At 37.8% G+C, this 17,864-nt stretch overlaps 1 protein-coding gene across 3 annotated transcripts in view; it reads right to left on the minus strand.

The window, feature by feature from the left end:
- Positions 1-17,864, minus strand: part of LOC100512820 (hyaluronidase-4-like) — a 72,678-nt gene that overhangs the window by 1,503 nt on the left and 53,311 nt on the right. The window contains exons 1-3 of one of the 3 annotated variants that reach the window (XM_085004771.1): positions 10,318-10,491; positions 8,509-9,461; positions 4,122-4,211 (exon numbers count right to left, since the gene is read on the minus strand). In XM_085004771.1, the coding sequence (XP_084860897.1) occupies positions 4,122-4,211; positions 8,509-9,429 (1,011 nt within the window). In that variant the 5' untranslated portion in view covers positions 9,430-9,461; positions 10,318-10,491. Of the gene's footprint in view, positions 1-4,121; positions 4,212-8,508; positions 9,462-10,317; positions 10,492-17,864 lie in introns of those variants that run through there. The other 2 variants (XM_085004770.1, NM_001445479.1) reach the window with 2 other exon arrangements.

Consider the following 17,864-nt stretch of genomic DNA (forward strand, 5'->3'; position numbering starts at 1 on the left):
TGGAGGAAAAACAGAAATCTATTAAAATCACTTTCAAAATGTGATTCCACTATCCAGGCGGTATTTATTAATGCCTGATGTTTTATATTTGGTAAGGCTGAGAAAAAAGAGTATTTCAGAGGATTAATCATTTAAATGATAGACTAAGCCTTTATAAAGTCCTATAAGTGATGATCCATGCCTTTGGTTAGGAATACTCCAACCAGCCAATTTCTTACCATTTCAGAGGAAGATGATTCCACATTTTCCCACCAGAGACCTCCTTAAAGAGATATTTGTAGTAACACTTTAAAAAGAAAAACACTAATTTGGGATGGATTTAATTATAAAACAGTTTTGCCCCTGATCCTTAATATAATATGTTAACGTCAGGGCAGATTTTTCTAAAACTGCCAAGTAATCCCATTCTTCTCCTTACCTCTGCAGAGATAACAGCTCTCCTGAAGTTGGGGCTATAGTCTTTGTATCCATGTTTTTATAACTTTACTACATTATATGTAATTATGAGTAATATGGAGCATTAGTTCATTTTTTTTTTTAATCTTTGTAGGGCCACACCCGTGGCATATGGAGTTCCCAGGCTAAGGGTCAAATTGGAGCTCTAGCCCCTGGCCTACACCACAGCCACAGCAACACAGAATCTGAGCTGCGTCAGTGACCTACACCACAGCTCATGGCAACACCGGATCCTTCACACACTGAGTGAGGCCAGGGATCAAACCTGCATGCTCATGAATACTTGTCAGATTTGTTTCCACTAACCCATGACGGGAACTCCTTAGTTCATGTTTTTAAGCTTTTATATAAATTTATATAGTTTGGAAAATCTTATTTTCTATATTTTTGAGGTTTTTTTCATCCCATGTTCATACATGTAGTTAAAAAAAAAAAAACAACTAACAAACAAACAAACAAACCCAAAATCTTAGCCATGGTTCAATTTCATGGTATGATACTTTATCCATCAGTCAAGTTGTAGGAGGTCACCTACAATAAAGGTCATTATTTACAACCAAATGCCAGAGTCACTTGCATAGCATATAGAAAGTGAGGCTGTGGGAGTTCCTATTGTGCTGCAGCAGAAACAAATCCAACTAGCTTCCATGCAGATGTGGGTTTGATCCCTGGTCTCGCTCATTGTGTTGGGGATACGGGATTGCCGTGAGCTGTGGTGTAGGTTGCAGACGCAGCTCAGGTCCCAAGTTGCTCTGGTGTAGGCTGGCAGCTGAGCTCTGATTCAACGCCTACCCTGGGAACTTCCATATGCTGTGGTTGCAGCCCTAAAAAAGCAAAAAGATGGTCAGGCTGTCTTCCCGCAAGTCTGCTGTTAGGTGCCACTGATGTTTCCACAATTTGGGGCTTTAACACCAGGGCACATCTCCACCTACTAATGATTGCACTGTGGGGCCAGGATGAGGGAGTGTAATTGAAATGATATCTTCAGAAACCCAGAAGAACCTGGTTAAAACCTGGATGAATGACTGCCTTGAACCCTAAAAGAATCAGAACCATGGGAAAATCCTAGTGGATTCATTAATAACATAAAGTGTGTTTTCTATTAGCGCCTCAGTTATTTTGATCAGTGTTAACACTGATGCATAATTAAACTCCAATGAATTTAAAACAGTGGGATAGTTTCTCTGGGAGAAGGGGCCCCAGAACTGTGAATCCATCTAGACAGAATTGAAGGGTTCAGATGGACAGTCCTAAGGCAGAATAAAGCTCCTAATGGTGGGAAGTTGAATAAGGTTTCATTTTGGGCAGTAACAAGTTCTGAAAATCCCGTGTGTGATATTTTTGTTCCAGGGACATTAATTCTAGGCCAGCCTCATACTATTCTTAAGAACAAATGCTATTTTTAATCAGGGAAAGACTCCTTATCTGAGGCATCTGAGGAGTTTTCTAGAACAGATGGAAAAAATTAAAACAAGCAAACCACTAAATAAGAAAAGAAAGGAAGAAAAGGAAAGAAAGATAGTGGGGGAGGGAAGAAGGAAGAAAGAAAGAGGGAGAGAGAATGAGAAAGAAAAAGATGAAGGGGAGAGTGTAATCAAAGAGAGCATAGAACACAGGTAACACAATCAAGTTCAAGTTGGGCACCCCCCCCATTCTGTCCCAGCCCCTTCCATGAAATTCCTTCTTCACTTAGCTTCCAGGTTATCACACTTTCCTAGCTCAGTGAGTGCTCCTTCTTGATCTCCTTTATAGCTCCTGCTCCTCTTCCCTACCCCATAACCCGGGAGTGCCCTAAGCTTAATTCTTGGACCCTTTCTCTTCTTTAGCTATACTCTCTCTGGATAAACTCACCCCATCTCACTGCCTTAAATAGAACTCCCAAATGTGAATTTCCCAGACTTTATCCCAGATCAGCTGTATACCCACCTACTGAATCGACATCGCTACCTGAATTTCTCACAAACATTTCAACCTTAACCTCCTGATCTGCTGCTCCTCCTCCCAACCTGTAACTCTGATGGCTTCCCCATCTTGGCGTAAGTCAGCTCCCTCTTTCCAAAGCCTCAGGAGCAAAACCTTGGAGGTACAAAGTGTGTGGGAGTTGGGGGGGGTATCTCTAACCAAACCTCAAGGCCCCTCATGCAAGAAAGAGCCAGCCCCGATATGGCAGCCATGTGGGAAGATTTTTGAGAGATAAAAATAATTATAAATGCCACCAAATAAATAAAATTACCTTGCTCACTTTGGCTGCTCTCCATCCCAGTCTCGTACACCCACTGGTGAAGCAAATTAGCAAAGATATTGATGGCACTCCTCTTCCCCACACCTAAGATCCAAGCTTGAGGTTTGGAGAGGAGGAGCAAGAAATGTTAACCTGGATAATAACCACCACTTATATGGCATTTACCTTGTGCCAGGTACTGTTTTAAGTGCTTTACATGTGTTAATAATGTAGTTCTCATAACAGCCCTATGAGATAGATAGTATTATTTTCCCCATTTTATATGTAAAGAAATAGTACAGATTTGGCCAAGGTCACATGGATAATAGGGGACAAAAAGTAGGCATTTGACCACAAGGAGTCCAACCCCAAGCCTCCTGCTTTTACCACCCCAACCATGGCGACTTGCGCAATGCTAAATAAGAAAGAGATGACAGTTTTTTCTATTTTATGAGACTGGATGTTTTAATACCTGAAAATTGAACTATATTAATACCTAGAAAAAAGGAAAAACTGTGGTTCCAGAATGTTTGCTTGTGTAATATGACAGGGCACCAACTGAATGTGTTCAAAGTCAAATGTGGAAAAATAATAGAGGTGTTTCATATGTGCATTACTACCAAGGGTAAATTGTTAATAAAAGTTTATATACATATATTTTTTCCTCCCATGAGCATGCCTATCACAGACAAGGAGAAAATGGAAAATCACTTTTGAAGATTCCGTCTTCCTTTGCGTGAATAAAAAAAGTTATTTTTAAAGTTTACTCTTCTTTTTCTTTGTCAAATATATATCATTTAATCTACTGAAATCTTTGCAAAGTAGGTTTTGTTTCAGTACTTTTTTTTTAGATGGAGAAATGGAGACTCAGAGAGGTTAATTTGTCCAAGATTTTACCTCTAGAAAGTAAAATCTGAATTCTCACTTAAGATTGTCTGATTGGAAAATTTGTGCTCTTTCCATGCAACTATAAACTATGATGGCTGGTGCAGAATAGGTGCTCAAACAATGTTAGTCCCTGTACTCTTTGAGCTCTGCTAATGTTAAGTGAGTAGATAATCAGCAACCATTTGTCTCTGCTGTGAAAAATGAAAACAAAAACCAATATTTAGAATATACCCCAGATGCTAACAGAGAAATCACTGCTTACCAGGGAGTTCCTCATGTGGCTCAGAGGTAACCAACCCAACTAGTATTCACAAGGACATGGGTTCGCTCCCTGGCCTTGCTCAGTGGGTTAAGGATTCGGTGTTGCTGTGAGCTGTGGTGTAGGTCGCAGACATGGCTGGGTTCTCGTATTGCTGTGGCTGTGGCATAGGCCAGCAGCTACAGCTCTGATTCAATGCCTAGCCTAAGAACTTCCATATGCTACAGGTGAGGCCCTAAAAAGACAAAAAAAATAAAAAAATAAAAAAAGAAAGAAAAAAAGGAAATCACTGCTTACCTTTGAATTAGAATATTCATATCCACCCCACAATATTACTCCTGCCACCCCCAATGCAGCACTCTCACCAATTGTATGTACTAAGTCCTCCTAGAAAAGAAAAGGATCACAAGTAGTTTCCCACAAACCATGTTTAGTCATTGACAATTCAATAATAATAAGTCTCAATCCATCAACTGTGGTAAAGAACACATTGATAATTTTATCTCTGTTTCTAAAACAAAGGACTAGAGAGCAGAATTAGAAAAGGTAATTCTGCCTGGGATATTTACATGATAAATATTTATGATGTTTCAGGCAATATTCTAGATACTGAGAAAGTAAAAATGAAATAGATTCTAGTTCCCGTCCTTGAAGTAGTGCTTTAGTGTGATGATTGAGACAGACATATATCACTACAGTCCAATAAGTTCAATTATATATTAGCATCCACAGGACATTCATAGACTAGGGGAAGTGCTTAATGTCACATATAAGAGTTTAGGAAATCTTCCTACAAGAGGTAAAATTTCAGAGGGGTCTTTGGAAATGAGTATAAATTGATAAACTAGATTGAAGAGAGCAGAGTTTTATAACTGGTAGGAAGAGAAATGGTAGGGGCTTCTAAGAAAAAGCATGGTTAATCCAGAGAAGTGCCAGTGACTCTTAGGGTAAAAATCACAGAGAATTTGGGGAGAAGTAAAGGCGTCTGAATCTTTGTATATAAGTAGCATCCAAATACAAGAGTCTTTCATGATATTTTATTTTATTGTCCTATTTTAAAGTATTAGGACTTAGAGTTCCCATCATTGCTCAGTGGTTAATGAACCTGACTAGTATCCATGAGGATATATGTTCAATCCCTGGCCTTGCTCAGTGGGTTAAGGATCTGGCGTTGTCGTGAGCTGTGGTGTAGGTCGCAGATGTGGCTGGGATCTCACATTGCTGTAGCTGTGATGTAGGCTGGCAGCTACAGCTCTGATTCTACCCCTAGCCTGGGAACCTCCATATGCTGCAGCTGCGACCCTAAAAAGACAAAAGACAAAAAAATAAAAATAAAAAAAAAAATATCAGGACTTAACTACAAAAAAGTTTTGGTACTGGAAAGCCATACATTTGCAACTTTGATAGATATTTTTGGCTGTCACATAAAAAACATATTGGAGGGGGAAGTGAAGATGGTAGGCAGGGACCCCAATTAGGAGGTGATAGAAACCGTTTACTGAGAAATGACGAGGACCTCGACAAAGGCAGAGTTGGTCCTTGGAAAGCAGAGGGGACAGATTGAACAGTTATTTGGAAATTAAGATGGATGAGTGTTCATTACCTACTGGATAATGGAAAGAGAAGGGAGCCATCCACATGACCCTCAAGTTGGGTGAATAAGATTATAATTCTACTTATTCAAGATGAGAAACAGAGGAGGTTATGTTTATGATTCTAGAGCAGGAGCAAAGATGCAGGAAATAGGGAGAGAAGACAGACAGAGGAAATGACTGACGGACAATCTGCATTCTTTCCTTCCCTGCAAGTTGTGGAGAATCAGGGATCCAGTACAAAGGCCAAGTGTTCAAAGCCAGAATGAGAAAATGGCCATGATATAGCAAAGCTCCCCTGTGTTATATGACACTTCCTGCAACACTGGCACTCATGTTTCACAAACCAAGTTATGAAACAAGAAAGAAAATAATTATCCTATTATGCTAATTAGTTTTGCATTCCTTAAATGAAAATTAAGTCTCTCATTTAATTTGAGACATCTCTGAAAGAAAATATCCAGCAAAGTTAAAGTGATTTCTTAATTATGATATGAATTACATAATAAATGATACTATGACATAACGATAAATGTTATTTAGACAAAAAGTGAGATAAGTTCATGCTATTTGCTGATGTGCTAAACATAAAAAGCAATAGGATAGTATTAAAATACTTCAATATACTATTACTCAGCTAATAGTTCTGGTTTTCTGAAGTAGAGCTCAAAAGTGATACTTAGCCCATAATTTACTTTGAAAATTAAATAGTCTCCCAAACTGGGAAAGTTATGAACCAAACTTTCATTAAAATTTGTGGCTCATGGAGTTCCCGTCGTGGCGCAGTGGTTAACGAATCCGACTAGGAACCATGAGGTTGCGGGTTCGATCCCTGCCCTTGCTCAGTGGGTTAACGATCCGGCGTTGCCGTGAGCTGTGGTGTAGGTTGCAGACGCGGCTCGGATCCCGAGTTGCTGTGGCTCTGGCGTAGGCCGGTGGCTACAGCTCCGATTCAACCCCTAGCCTGGGAACCTCCATATGCCGCGGGAGCGGCCCAAGAAATAGCAACAATAACAACAACAACAACAAAAAGACAAAAGACAAAAAAAAAAAAAAAAAAAAAAAAAAAAAAAAAAAAAAAAAAAAAAAAAAAAAATTTGTGGCTCATATCACTCTCTCATTTTCTATCAAACTATCTGACCACATGTAGTATTATTATTTTCTAGTGTTATCAGTATTAATAACATTGCATCTGACACATTGCAGACACTCAATAATTTTTGAATGAATAAACATGACCTAGTCTTTTTCCCTAATGACATGATTTGAAAGATCTGTTCTTGAGGAAAAATTTATTGAGAAGACTTTGGTAGGTATAACTGACATCTTCAAATACCTGGAAAACCAACTTTTGAAAGAAGGATTTGATTTATTCTATGTTTTATTCAGAGGTTAGAATTAGAACTAGTAGCAGTATGAAATTATCCAGAAGCAGAGTAGACTCAAAATACTCAAGAACTGGAGTTTCTGTTCTGGCTCAGTGGTCAATGAACCCGACTAGGATCCATGAGGACACAGGTTTGATCCCTGGCCTTGCTCAGTGGGTTAAGGATCTGGCATTGCCATGAGCTGTGGTGTAGGTCTCAGATGCGGTTCAGATCCTCCGTTGCTGTGCCTGTAGTTTAGGCCAGCAGCTGTAGCTCCAATTTGACCCCAGCCTGGGAACTTCCACATGCACCGGTTGTGGTACTGAAAAGACAAAAGACCAAAAAAAAAAAAAAACCTCAAGAACTTTCTAGGGATTAATACTGTTCCCAAATGGCAGTTTTCCATCTGGACTAGAGAGAGCCCCATCCAAAAGTGCTAAAGGAGGCAAGAAAAGATCCATGTTTGAGTGAGTGGTGGGTTAGATACCTCTGAGGCCCTCCGACTTATCATGGTGCTGTTTCTTTTCCTGAGTGAACTTAGGGAATGAACATTCCATTTTAAATACTACTGCGTCATCCTGCAATGACAGAAATGTCATCTAATCAATAGTATTTGAGTCAGTAGATTTTATTCTAAAATATTTGAGGAAGAATTGATACTGTGTTTAAATGACCTTATCACAAACATAAGTGATCTAATAAGGGAAGGAGTGTGTTATCCATCTAACAGCCCTGCTTCTGTATTAAAATATCAGACTTGTAAGCTCACAGATATGGATGAAGATCTAAAGTTTTTCTCATGTAGCCACCTATCCAATAATTGATCTCTATAATAATGTCCTACCTAAATGTCAATCTAACTACAGCTTGAATACTTCAAAATGCTGCAAACTCGTTATCTTCCAAACTCATTCATTCCCACATTTTGTGTTTCCTACCTTAAGTCGAAGGATAATATCTATTTACATAAACCACTTTATGGCTTGACATCCATAAAGATGTCAAGCCAATCTAGATGACATTGTAGATTTTAAAGGTAATATCAACAGAATCTATGTCATTTTTCAAGTAACCTAACCAATTAAAGCGTAAAAATGCAGTATATTGAAAATACAGTTGGCTAATAATTTACCCAAGCCTGTTTTACATGTTTAGGATTTGGCAAATTGGTACTATTCTCTCATAGAAAGATTTTCTTTAATACGAAATTTCTCACTGGTTAAAATTAATGTGTTATATGATTTAACTTAAGCTTGACAACTGTTCTATAGGAAATCTCTGTAAATGCTAAGCATGTAGGAATTATCATGTAAAAACTCTAAATAAACATTGATTTGTCAGACACTATTTCAGAACTGGCTTGACATTTGAAGTAGTAGATGGTGGGTTTTTTTATTTTGTTTTTTACGGCTGTACCTGTGGCATATGGAAATTCCCTGGCCAGGGGTTGAATCAGAGCTGCAGCTGAGGCCCATGTCCCAGCCACAGTTAACACAGGGTCTGAGCAAAGTCTGAGACCTTCACTGCAGCTTGCAGCAACACTGGATCCTTAACCCACTGAGAGGCTAGAGACTGAACTCGCTGCACTGAGCCACAATTGGAACTCCAGAACATACTATTATATTATTAAAGGAAAATAAGCATCCTAAACATTTTTTTCCCTAAACTTTATAGAGTTATTCTACTAAATTTCCATTTTTTAGGCGTGACTGTGTTTTTTCTTACCTGTGACAAAGCTTCAATGCTATGCAAATAAAATGGCCTGGAAAAAATAAAAACTGGCAAAACGTAGTCATGTCTAGCCATTTCAGCTATTCTCATGGCTTCTCTAACGCGATAATGAACAAATTTCAAAGCATTTAAACTTGACTTCAATATTTTATCCAAATATATTGAAGTATAAAGTGCTCTGCTTTTTTTCCATAGCCACTGGAGTTGGTCATTGCGGAAAATTTCATCACTTGGGCATTTACCTGTGTAAGTCTGAGGATTTATCCTATAATCATAATTGTAGCAGTCTGGATAGAGATAAAAGCCCCATAAACATTTTGGTCTCATTTCTAAAGCGAGTGTGAGAGTAGCATTCATAATACTCCTTCCAGCCGTTTCAAATTCCTCTTGGGCAACAGTTTTCACTTTCATTTCTGACCAATCAGGATGGTGGTATCTAGTAAAGGCTAAGGAGAAGTTTTTATATATTATTCTACTGCCCCAATTTCTGTCCCATTGTGGTTTCCAGCTTTCCCAGTCAAGGACAACAAGACCATCTGATCTCCACCAAGGGACAAATTTTGCAATGTCATTAGCTGTCTTCCTGAGGTGTTTGGAAAGACTCACATTCTGTGGTATTCCTCCATTAAAGGATTTTCCATCTTGAGAGAAATATGGATAATACCCTAATTCATTTGGATAAATTATGGCAATTGTTGATCCACTCTGAGTCTCTAAAGGATTTGATATGATATTAAATAATCGAAGATTCAGATCCACATTGAAGAAATGCTGACACTGCATTGTTGGGGCCGCCCAGAAAATGTTGAAAGGTCGTTTCTTGATCACTGGGGGCATTGCTGGTTTAAGGGCTGAGTGAGTAAACATGACCAAGAGTAGCAGTACTCCTAACCACTTCACCCACAGGTTGCACATGGCTTGTAGTTTTCACCATCACAGCAGTCTCCCTAAAGATAAGAAGAGGGAAAAAAATTAGACATGATGGAATCGAATGTCCCTTTAGTTCTTTCTTTTTTCTTTCTTTTTTTTTTTTTTAAGGGCCGCACATGCAGCGTATGGAAGTTCCCAGGCTAGGGGGTCGAACCTGAGCTGAGGCTGCCAGCATACACAGCAACGCGGGATCCAAGCTGTGTCTGCGACCTACACCACAGCTCTCGGCAATGCTTGATCCTTAACCCACTGAGCAGGGCGAATACACAGAGAATAACAAATCAAGTTAAACTCTTGGTGGTGTTTGAGCTGCTCTTTATGTGGTAGACCAAAATTTTTAAAGATTTATGAGATTTTTTAGAGTTTTATCTGAACAAAGGAAGGAAGAAAAATGAGGCTTTTTTTTTTTTCAAACTGGAAAAGTAAAAAAAAAAAAAAAAAAAATCCAGGAATAAAAACTAAAGTGCAAATTTTCATGAAAATACTCACCTCTACAAATTCTAACTGCTAGCTCTCCTGGTTTTAATTTTAATTTCCTATAATTCTGACTACATTAACCCAAACTATCCTGTACTAACAAAACTTTGGTTGTAAGAGGAGCAAGGAAAGAATGAATGAATTGCCGTATCTTCTTACCGATTACTGGAAAACATGCCCTGTTGAAAATTAAGAAATACTGGCACTTTAACAAATATTAAATAGAACAACAAGCAATAACAAATGGAACTAACAGTAAGTATTACCTTGCACACTATTTGAAATACATAGCAGTCAAAAATTTGTTCATTTGTTTGTTTGTGCATTTTTAAAGACAGCAGTTACCTTTAGAATTAGCACAGGCTAAAATAGAAAATAGATAGAAATGGCATTTACCTGCTGTTGATTATGGATTTTGATGCTATCCTCTTCTTTCAGGCACATAAATAAGCCTAAAAACCTACTAATTGTTTAACTCCATGGTTTGCCCACGAAGAAAATGGACTATTTTCACCAGTCAATTCCCAAATGTAACTTGGCTAAACAGTCAGTTGAGCCAAAAACTGCCAAAGAACCTTGTCAGACAAGAACGAATATTATGCATTCCAGCCAATGACGTCTCACCACGAAAGGAGTACTGTTGAAGTTATGTACAGAAATTATTTTATCATATACATATTTTTGAAATAAAGGAATCATGAGTTTTATGTGATATAACTCAGTGTCTTTTTAAGAGTCAAACATTACTTTTCTGTAGCTCTCGCTGAATTTAATAAATTAAATGCAGGTGGGGGTTTTCTGGTGGTGAAATAGGTTAAGGACCTGGTGTTGTCACTGCTACGGCACAGGTTCAAACCCTAGCCTGGGAATTTCTGCCTGCTGTGAGCCCAGCCGAAAAAAAAGAGAGAGAAAAAAAACTGCAGGAAAAGACACTGACCAAAATCATATTTTAACTCTTACAATATAGTACTCCAAGTTTGTAAAGAATCTTGAATAAGTCATAGGCTCTCTGTACATTGAATTTTTAGTCAGCAGCTATGAATGAAAATGTACTCTTTTAAATAAGTTGGATATTATTGAGAAAATTGACTTTATGAGGAATTTGTATTATGGCCCCAGATGAATCTCTAAGTCACCAGAGAGACTCTTTTCCCTTCACTCTTCTCCAACCATGAGATCTTCCTCCAGAAAAGAAAGAGTAAACCTTTTTATTTTGTCTGACATTCAGGGCAAATATAAGAGCAACCACTAGTCATAAATATTATTCTTAACCTCCCTCTTCTCATGACCACATATATGGTAGATATGGGTATATGTGTTTAATAAATTTTGACACTCCTAGGGAAAGAAACCTTTGTTAAATGCCATATCATATTAAACTTTTTAGAGATAATGGTGTTAAAAATCCAAAATATTGTGCTTTACTAAAATCCACTTACAAGTTTCCTTTTGTAAAGGATTTTAATCATGTTCTCTCTATATATAAATGTTACACTTGTTACCAAATGCAAGTCCATGTGCCTGACACACAATGAAACCAAACAACACTGAGACATTGATGTTTGGTAAGACAAATATTTACTGCAGAGCCATGCAAGGAGATGGGCGGCTTATGCCTTAAAAAGCCCAAGCTCCCCAAAGGCTTTTAGCAAAGCCTCTCCCTCTTTTTTTTTTCTTTTTAGGGCCACACCTGAGGCATATGGAAGTTCCCAGGCTAGGGGTCAAATTGGAGCTATAGCTGCCAGCCTACACCCCAGCCACAGCAATGCCGGATCCTTAACCCACTAAGCAGGGCCAGGGATTGAACCCACATCCTCATGGATACTAGTTGGGTTCTTTTCTGCTGAGCCACTATGGGAACTTCCAGCAAAGCCCTTATAAAAGCAAGGTGAGGGAGGACTGTGGTTAGTTGTTGAAAACTTCTTGGTGTCGGATTCTTTGTCTTACAGCTGTCCATATAGGTCAGGTAATGGTGTTCCTATATACTTCAAGCTAAAGGCAACATTCTTTTACAAAAGCTGAAGATCCTGCACTACTAAGCACAGGCAATAGAGCACAGAGGTTAAAGTAAGGTTAAAGTAAAAGGAACAGATGTAATATGGAGTCAGATTTGTTCTTCCCTATTACACACCCTCTATTTTTGTCACCAGCTACTTATTAGGTTAGCATTATCTTAGTCCCAAGTATGCATTTAAAATAAGCTTCTGCTCCAGTAACAAAATTATGCATTATGAATTATAGAAATTTGTAAATATAATTAATTATTCTCCATGATGCTGAAATTTTATTCTATTTCCTAGCCCTTTTTATTATAAAGAATATAAAACTAGATTTAAATTTTCTGACTCATAACATATATACATACATACACACTCTCGGTATTTCGTTCAACAAATCCTTTTTTTTTTTTTTCCTTTTTATGTACCCATTGCATATGGAAGTTCCCAGGCTAGAGGTGGAATCAGAGCTGCAGCTGCTGGCCTATGCCACAGCCAGAGCAACTCTGAATCCAAGCCATATCTGCGACCTACACCACAGTTTTCGGCCATGCTGGATCTTTAATCCACTGAACAAGGCTAGGGGTCAAACCTGCATGTCACAGAGACTATGTCAGGTTCTTAACCCACTGAGTCACAATGGGAACTCCTGCACAACAAATCTTTGTTGAGTATCTGATATGTTTCATGAAGAGAGCCAGGTACAGGGATATAGTGGTAAAATTAATGTAACTCTACACATTGCAAAGATTTATAGATACCTATATGTAAGGTGCAAAATGATGAAATTCCAAGAAGATAACATAGGAGAAAATCTTGATGTCCTTGGGCATGACAATGGCTTTTTAAGTATACCAAAGGCATGATCCATGAAAGATGTGATAAGCTGGACTCATGAAAATTAAAAATATTTGCTCTATGAAAAACAATATCAAGAGAATGAGAAGACAAGCTAAAAACTAGGAGAAAACTTTTGTAAGACACATGATAAAAATTTATTATCAAAAATCTGCCAAAAAAAAAAAACTCTCAAAACTCAGCATAGGAAAATGAACAACCCAATGAATAAATTAGCAAAAGGTATGACTAGACACCTCCTTAAAGAAGATATACAGATGACAAGGCAGCATACAAAAAGATGCTTCACATCAAATGTCATCAGGGAAATGTGAAAGAAAACAATGAGATACCACTGTACACTTATGAGACTGGCCAAAATCTGGGACACTTGCAACACCAAATATTAGTGAGGATGTAAAGTAGCAGAAACTCTCATCTACTGCTGGTAGGAATGCAAAATGATACCACTACCTTGGAAGACAGTATGGCAGTTTCTCACAAAACTGAATATTCTCTTAACAACATGATACAGAAAATGTGCTCCTTGGTATTTACCCAAATAACTTTACTTATGATCACAAAAAATCCTTCACAAATATGTTTATAGCAGCTTTGTTCATAATTGCCAGAAAGTTGGAAGCCACCAAGAGGTCCTTCAATAGCTGAATGGATGAGTAAACTGTGGTACATTCAGACAATAGAATATTATTCAGCCTTAAAAAGAAATGAGCTATCAAGCCATGAAAAGACATGGAAGAAACTTCAGTGCATATTACTCAGTGAAAAAAAAAATCTGAAAAGTATTCCAAGTATATGACTTTCTGGAAAACGCAATGGAAATGGTAAAAAGACAGTGGTTTCCAGGAGTTAGGAGGGAGGAAGGGGTAAACTGGAAGCGTATGGAGGATTTGTAAGGCAGCGAAACTATTCTACAGGATGCTGTAATAGTACATTCGTGTCATTATGCATTCTTCAAAACCCATAGAATGTGCAACATCATGAGTTTACCCTAATGTAAACTATAGACTTTGGGTAATAATGATGCATCAGTCTAAGTTCATTGATTGTGACAAATATACCATTCTGATGCAGATATTGATAGTTGGGGAGGATGTGCTTATTGGCAGCAGGGGTTGTATAAAAACTCTGTACTTTCTGTTTAATGTTGCTATGAAAACTTCTTTAAAAACTAAGTCTATTTAAATGGGTAAAATGTTATAGATAAAATTGTGTTCATGGGAGCTATATTTGTGATAAAAGCTAGAAACAATATACATATGGAGTTCCCGTCGTGGCGCAGTGGTTAAAGAATCCGACTAGGAACCATGAAGTTGCAGGTTCGATCCCTGCCCTTGCTCAGAGGGTTAACGATCCAGCGTTGCCATGAGCTGTGGTGTAGGTTGCAGACGCGGCTCGGATCCTGGATCCCATGTTGCTGTGGCTCTGGCGTAGGCCGGTGTCAGCAGCTCCGATTCGACCCCTAGCCTGGGAACCTCCATATGCCTCGGGAGCGGCCCAGGAAATAGCAAAAAGACAACAACAACAAAAAACAAACAATATACATATGTGATCAATAAGGAGTTTAAGTATATTATGAAATATAGTATGTATTTCCATCAAATAGTATGAAATATATTCCCAGCTTCGTATTGTCTTTTAACTTTTTCTCTTGTTTTTGCCATGAAAGCCCTCACAAGACAAAATTTGGTTTTAAAGAGCCAATTATAGATTGATACCTGTCAAGTAAAAATTTCCTGCTTCTCCCTGAAGCCACTCATATTCCCTCTTCTACCCTGAAGTGTCCAGTAGCAGCCTGCCATTTGGGAGAAAGACAATGGAGAAGAAGTGAAACACCTTCCTTCTCTCTTGGCAGATATGTTCCTAATGGATTTAAGCCAAAAGAAAAAGAAAAAAATCGACTTTTTATTGAACTTTGAATTTAACTCTATAACAAGTGACCAAAGTGCTAAAATCTGGTCATTGTAACTAGGGATCTGTGGATAATGCACATTTGAAAAAGCTGGTCTGATCAGCTTAATCTGACGCCATGCGCTTCGCTAAATTGGGATTGTCCAGTGGAAAGGCAGTGATTCAAACAGGAATAAGGAGACACTTGCTCTTTCCCTGTCCCATGGGAAGTAACAGGTGAGAGAGAAAATAACCATCAGTCAGGAGGGCTGCAGGGGAAAAAAGTCCTGGGGATGGATAGCAGACATTGCACAACATTGTGAACATACGTAATGTCAATGAACTGTACATTTTAATAAAATCATTAAAATGATAAGTTTATGCATGGTATGTTTACCACAATTAAAAAATAAACTTTAAAAACATGCTTCAGGGGAAACAGAGGACAGCTAGTTTTCTCTTATATCAAGAAAGCAAAGACACCATTCAGAAAAACGATGTATGGTCTAGGGGATTTTCTTGATTACAGATTTTGAATTACAGAGGATATAATGGACAGGTGTGCCAGGTCAGGTAGTGATGTGAATTTGACTCTATGAGAGGGTATAGAGAGGAAAATACAAGTGATAAAAATAACCTGGGCATTTGGGCTTTATATGTTAAAGGCATGAAGCAAAGTGTTCTGATAGAGTTTTAAAGGGAAGTAAATCCTTAGTTTCAATTACAGCCTTCTCTTTGTCATTGGTATCCCAAATGCTTTGTAGTGAGAAGGTTTGGGAGAGGGACATCATTTTGCCAATAGCATTCAGAGTTCCGTGGGTCTCACTTTCAGGTCTGCCAAGGACAGTCTCAAAAGTGAGAATGACATGGTTTTACCACGCTTTTTGTTATATATGTGTTCTTCAACTGAAATGTGAACCAATTAAGATGGTTCTAAATATATATATATTAGATATTATATATATAATTGGGGATTTCATTCTTTTCATTCAATGAGATAATAAATATTGTGATGTCTCTCAGAGAAATCTATTTTTTACATATGATGAAATCAATAACCACTAAGTTCATTATAACACATTATTAACTTAGGATTCACACTAAGCTGAAGCCTTGAGAACTGCTTTCTAAAGAGGAGTGGAGCTGAAAGTGCCAACCCAGTGCCAACCCTCTAAACATGTGGTTGGTTTTCCTGGCAACCAGCCCTCAACTTCAGGTTCCAATCAGAAGTGACTTCATTAACATAACAAAAGACACCTATCTTGCTCTCCACACAGGAAGTTTCAAAGGTTTTGGGGAACTCTATAACTGACAGGAGAAGAAAATCAAATATACATTTCTTATTATAAATCATGATACATCTTCTGGATTGCTATGTACTCCTGGGTCATTGCCTTTTTTATGTTATATAATATCCCTCTATATCTTTTGTAAAACTCTTTGTCAGGAAATCTGTTTTAATATTAAATTAGCTACTGTAGCTTTCTTATGCTGTTTTCATAGTTATATTTTCCCATCTTTTGTTTCCACCCCGTCTTCGTATTTAAAATGTTTCTCATATAGGCAGCATGTAGTTGAGCTTTCCTTTTTTAATCCAGCTTGACAATGGCTGCCTTTTAATTGGTGTGTTTAGTCTTTCTGAACATAATGTAATTGTTAGTATAGTTGATTTTAAGTGTGTAACATTTCTACTTATTTTCATTTTGTATCTTCTTTTTTGTTAATCTTATTTGCCTTTCTTGCTTTCTTTTGGGTTAACTGAAAATTTCTTTGTTGTCCCATTTTATCTTATCCCCTGGCTTCTTAAGTTATACCTCTTTTTATTATGTTGCAAATGGCTCTAGGACTAACAATGTGGTTACTTACCAATGTCCATTCACTGTCAATATTGTTGATATTTGTACATTCATCTTTCATACTTGACAATTTCTACTTTCCATTTTTCAATTCTCACTTCCCAATTCACATTTTCACCTATATAATAACATTACAATAGAATAATTCCATTTACCCACTTCCCTTCTTTTATAGGTTTAAGAATTGGAAAGGAGAAAGTAATGGCAATATTCAGATAACATTATTGCTTAGGTAGAAAACTCAAAATTTCAAAATGATTTGATATAATAGGAAAGTTTCATAGGTGGCTAGATATAAGATTAACATATAGGTCAGATATATTTCTATCCAGCAGCAACTATGGTATAAAGATATATAACCTACTTACAAATTTTATGGAGTAAAATCAGTTCCATAAATTAGACATACTCAGAGTACCACCTGAGTTCAAAACATGACATCAATGTGCTTAAGAAATCTGGATAAGCCTCGAGCTGGAAGTGATATTTGAGGCTTTAAGTTAAGCAGAATTTGAACAGGGTGAAATTGTAAAGGGAGTCTAAATGGAGGGAATAGCAAGAAGAAACATATTGCGGAAGAGAGACAAAGGGCCTGTACAGATGGTAACAAACATTGCTTTGCGTGGCATAGATATCTCAAGGTGGAGAGGTCTAGCAGACAATCAGGAATTTTTCTACAAGTGTGGAACTGGGAATCTTCTGTGTTGAGGAGATTGACATAAAGAGGAAAATATCTACAGAGAAAAGATGAGAGTGGAAAATTTTGAGAATCACCTCAGACTTGAAGAAGGAGAGAAAATATGCAATAACAGAAGTAAAAAAAACAGAGCCATGGGAGAATTGGGAGGACAGGACAGTGCACCCCAGGATAAGGGACCACAGGCATGGAAGGAAGGCAATGAGCTGTGGGAGAAGAGAGCCAAGAAAAGATGACTTGCTGAGGCCATTAGATGCTAAGACCTTCAGTAGAGCAGTCTAAAGATAGTGAAGGGGGTTATGAGTAGATGGATTTAGTGAAGGAAGCATTCTTCCTTAGACTCGAGTGTGGTCTCTGTGTCCTCATCTCTGGGGATTCACTCAATCCCTAGATATCCTTCAGCTAGAAGGAGCGTAGGATCCTTCTCAAGAAACTTTTATATACTGAAATTACTACTGAAGAGCTAAAGGAAAAAAAAACACTCTAGATTTAGAGTCATAGTAAATAATCAGGCTTGTGGAGCTTGATGTCTTCTGGTCCTAAAATACTAGCAGGTTCATTTTTGACAGATTTAAGAGATAGGAGTAATGCTAGCTGATGCATTGGTATATTACTGTAGATGTTTCACAATATAAAAGATATATT

Source organism: Sus scrofa, chromosome 18 (genome assembly GCF_054392235.1).
Source record: "Sus scrofa isolate SSC_HxYL_T2T_F1_AM1 chromosome 18, Sscrofa_HxYL_maternal_Yorkshire_Landrace_v2.0, whole genome shotgun sequence".
In the NCBI taxonomy this organism is placed as follows: Eukaryota; Metazoa; Chordata; class Mammalia; order Artiodactyla; family Suidae; genus Sus; species Sus scrofa.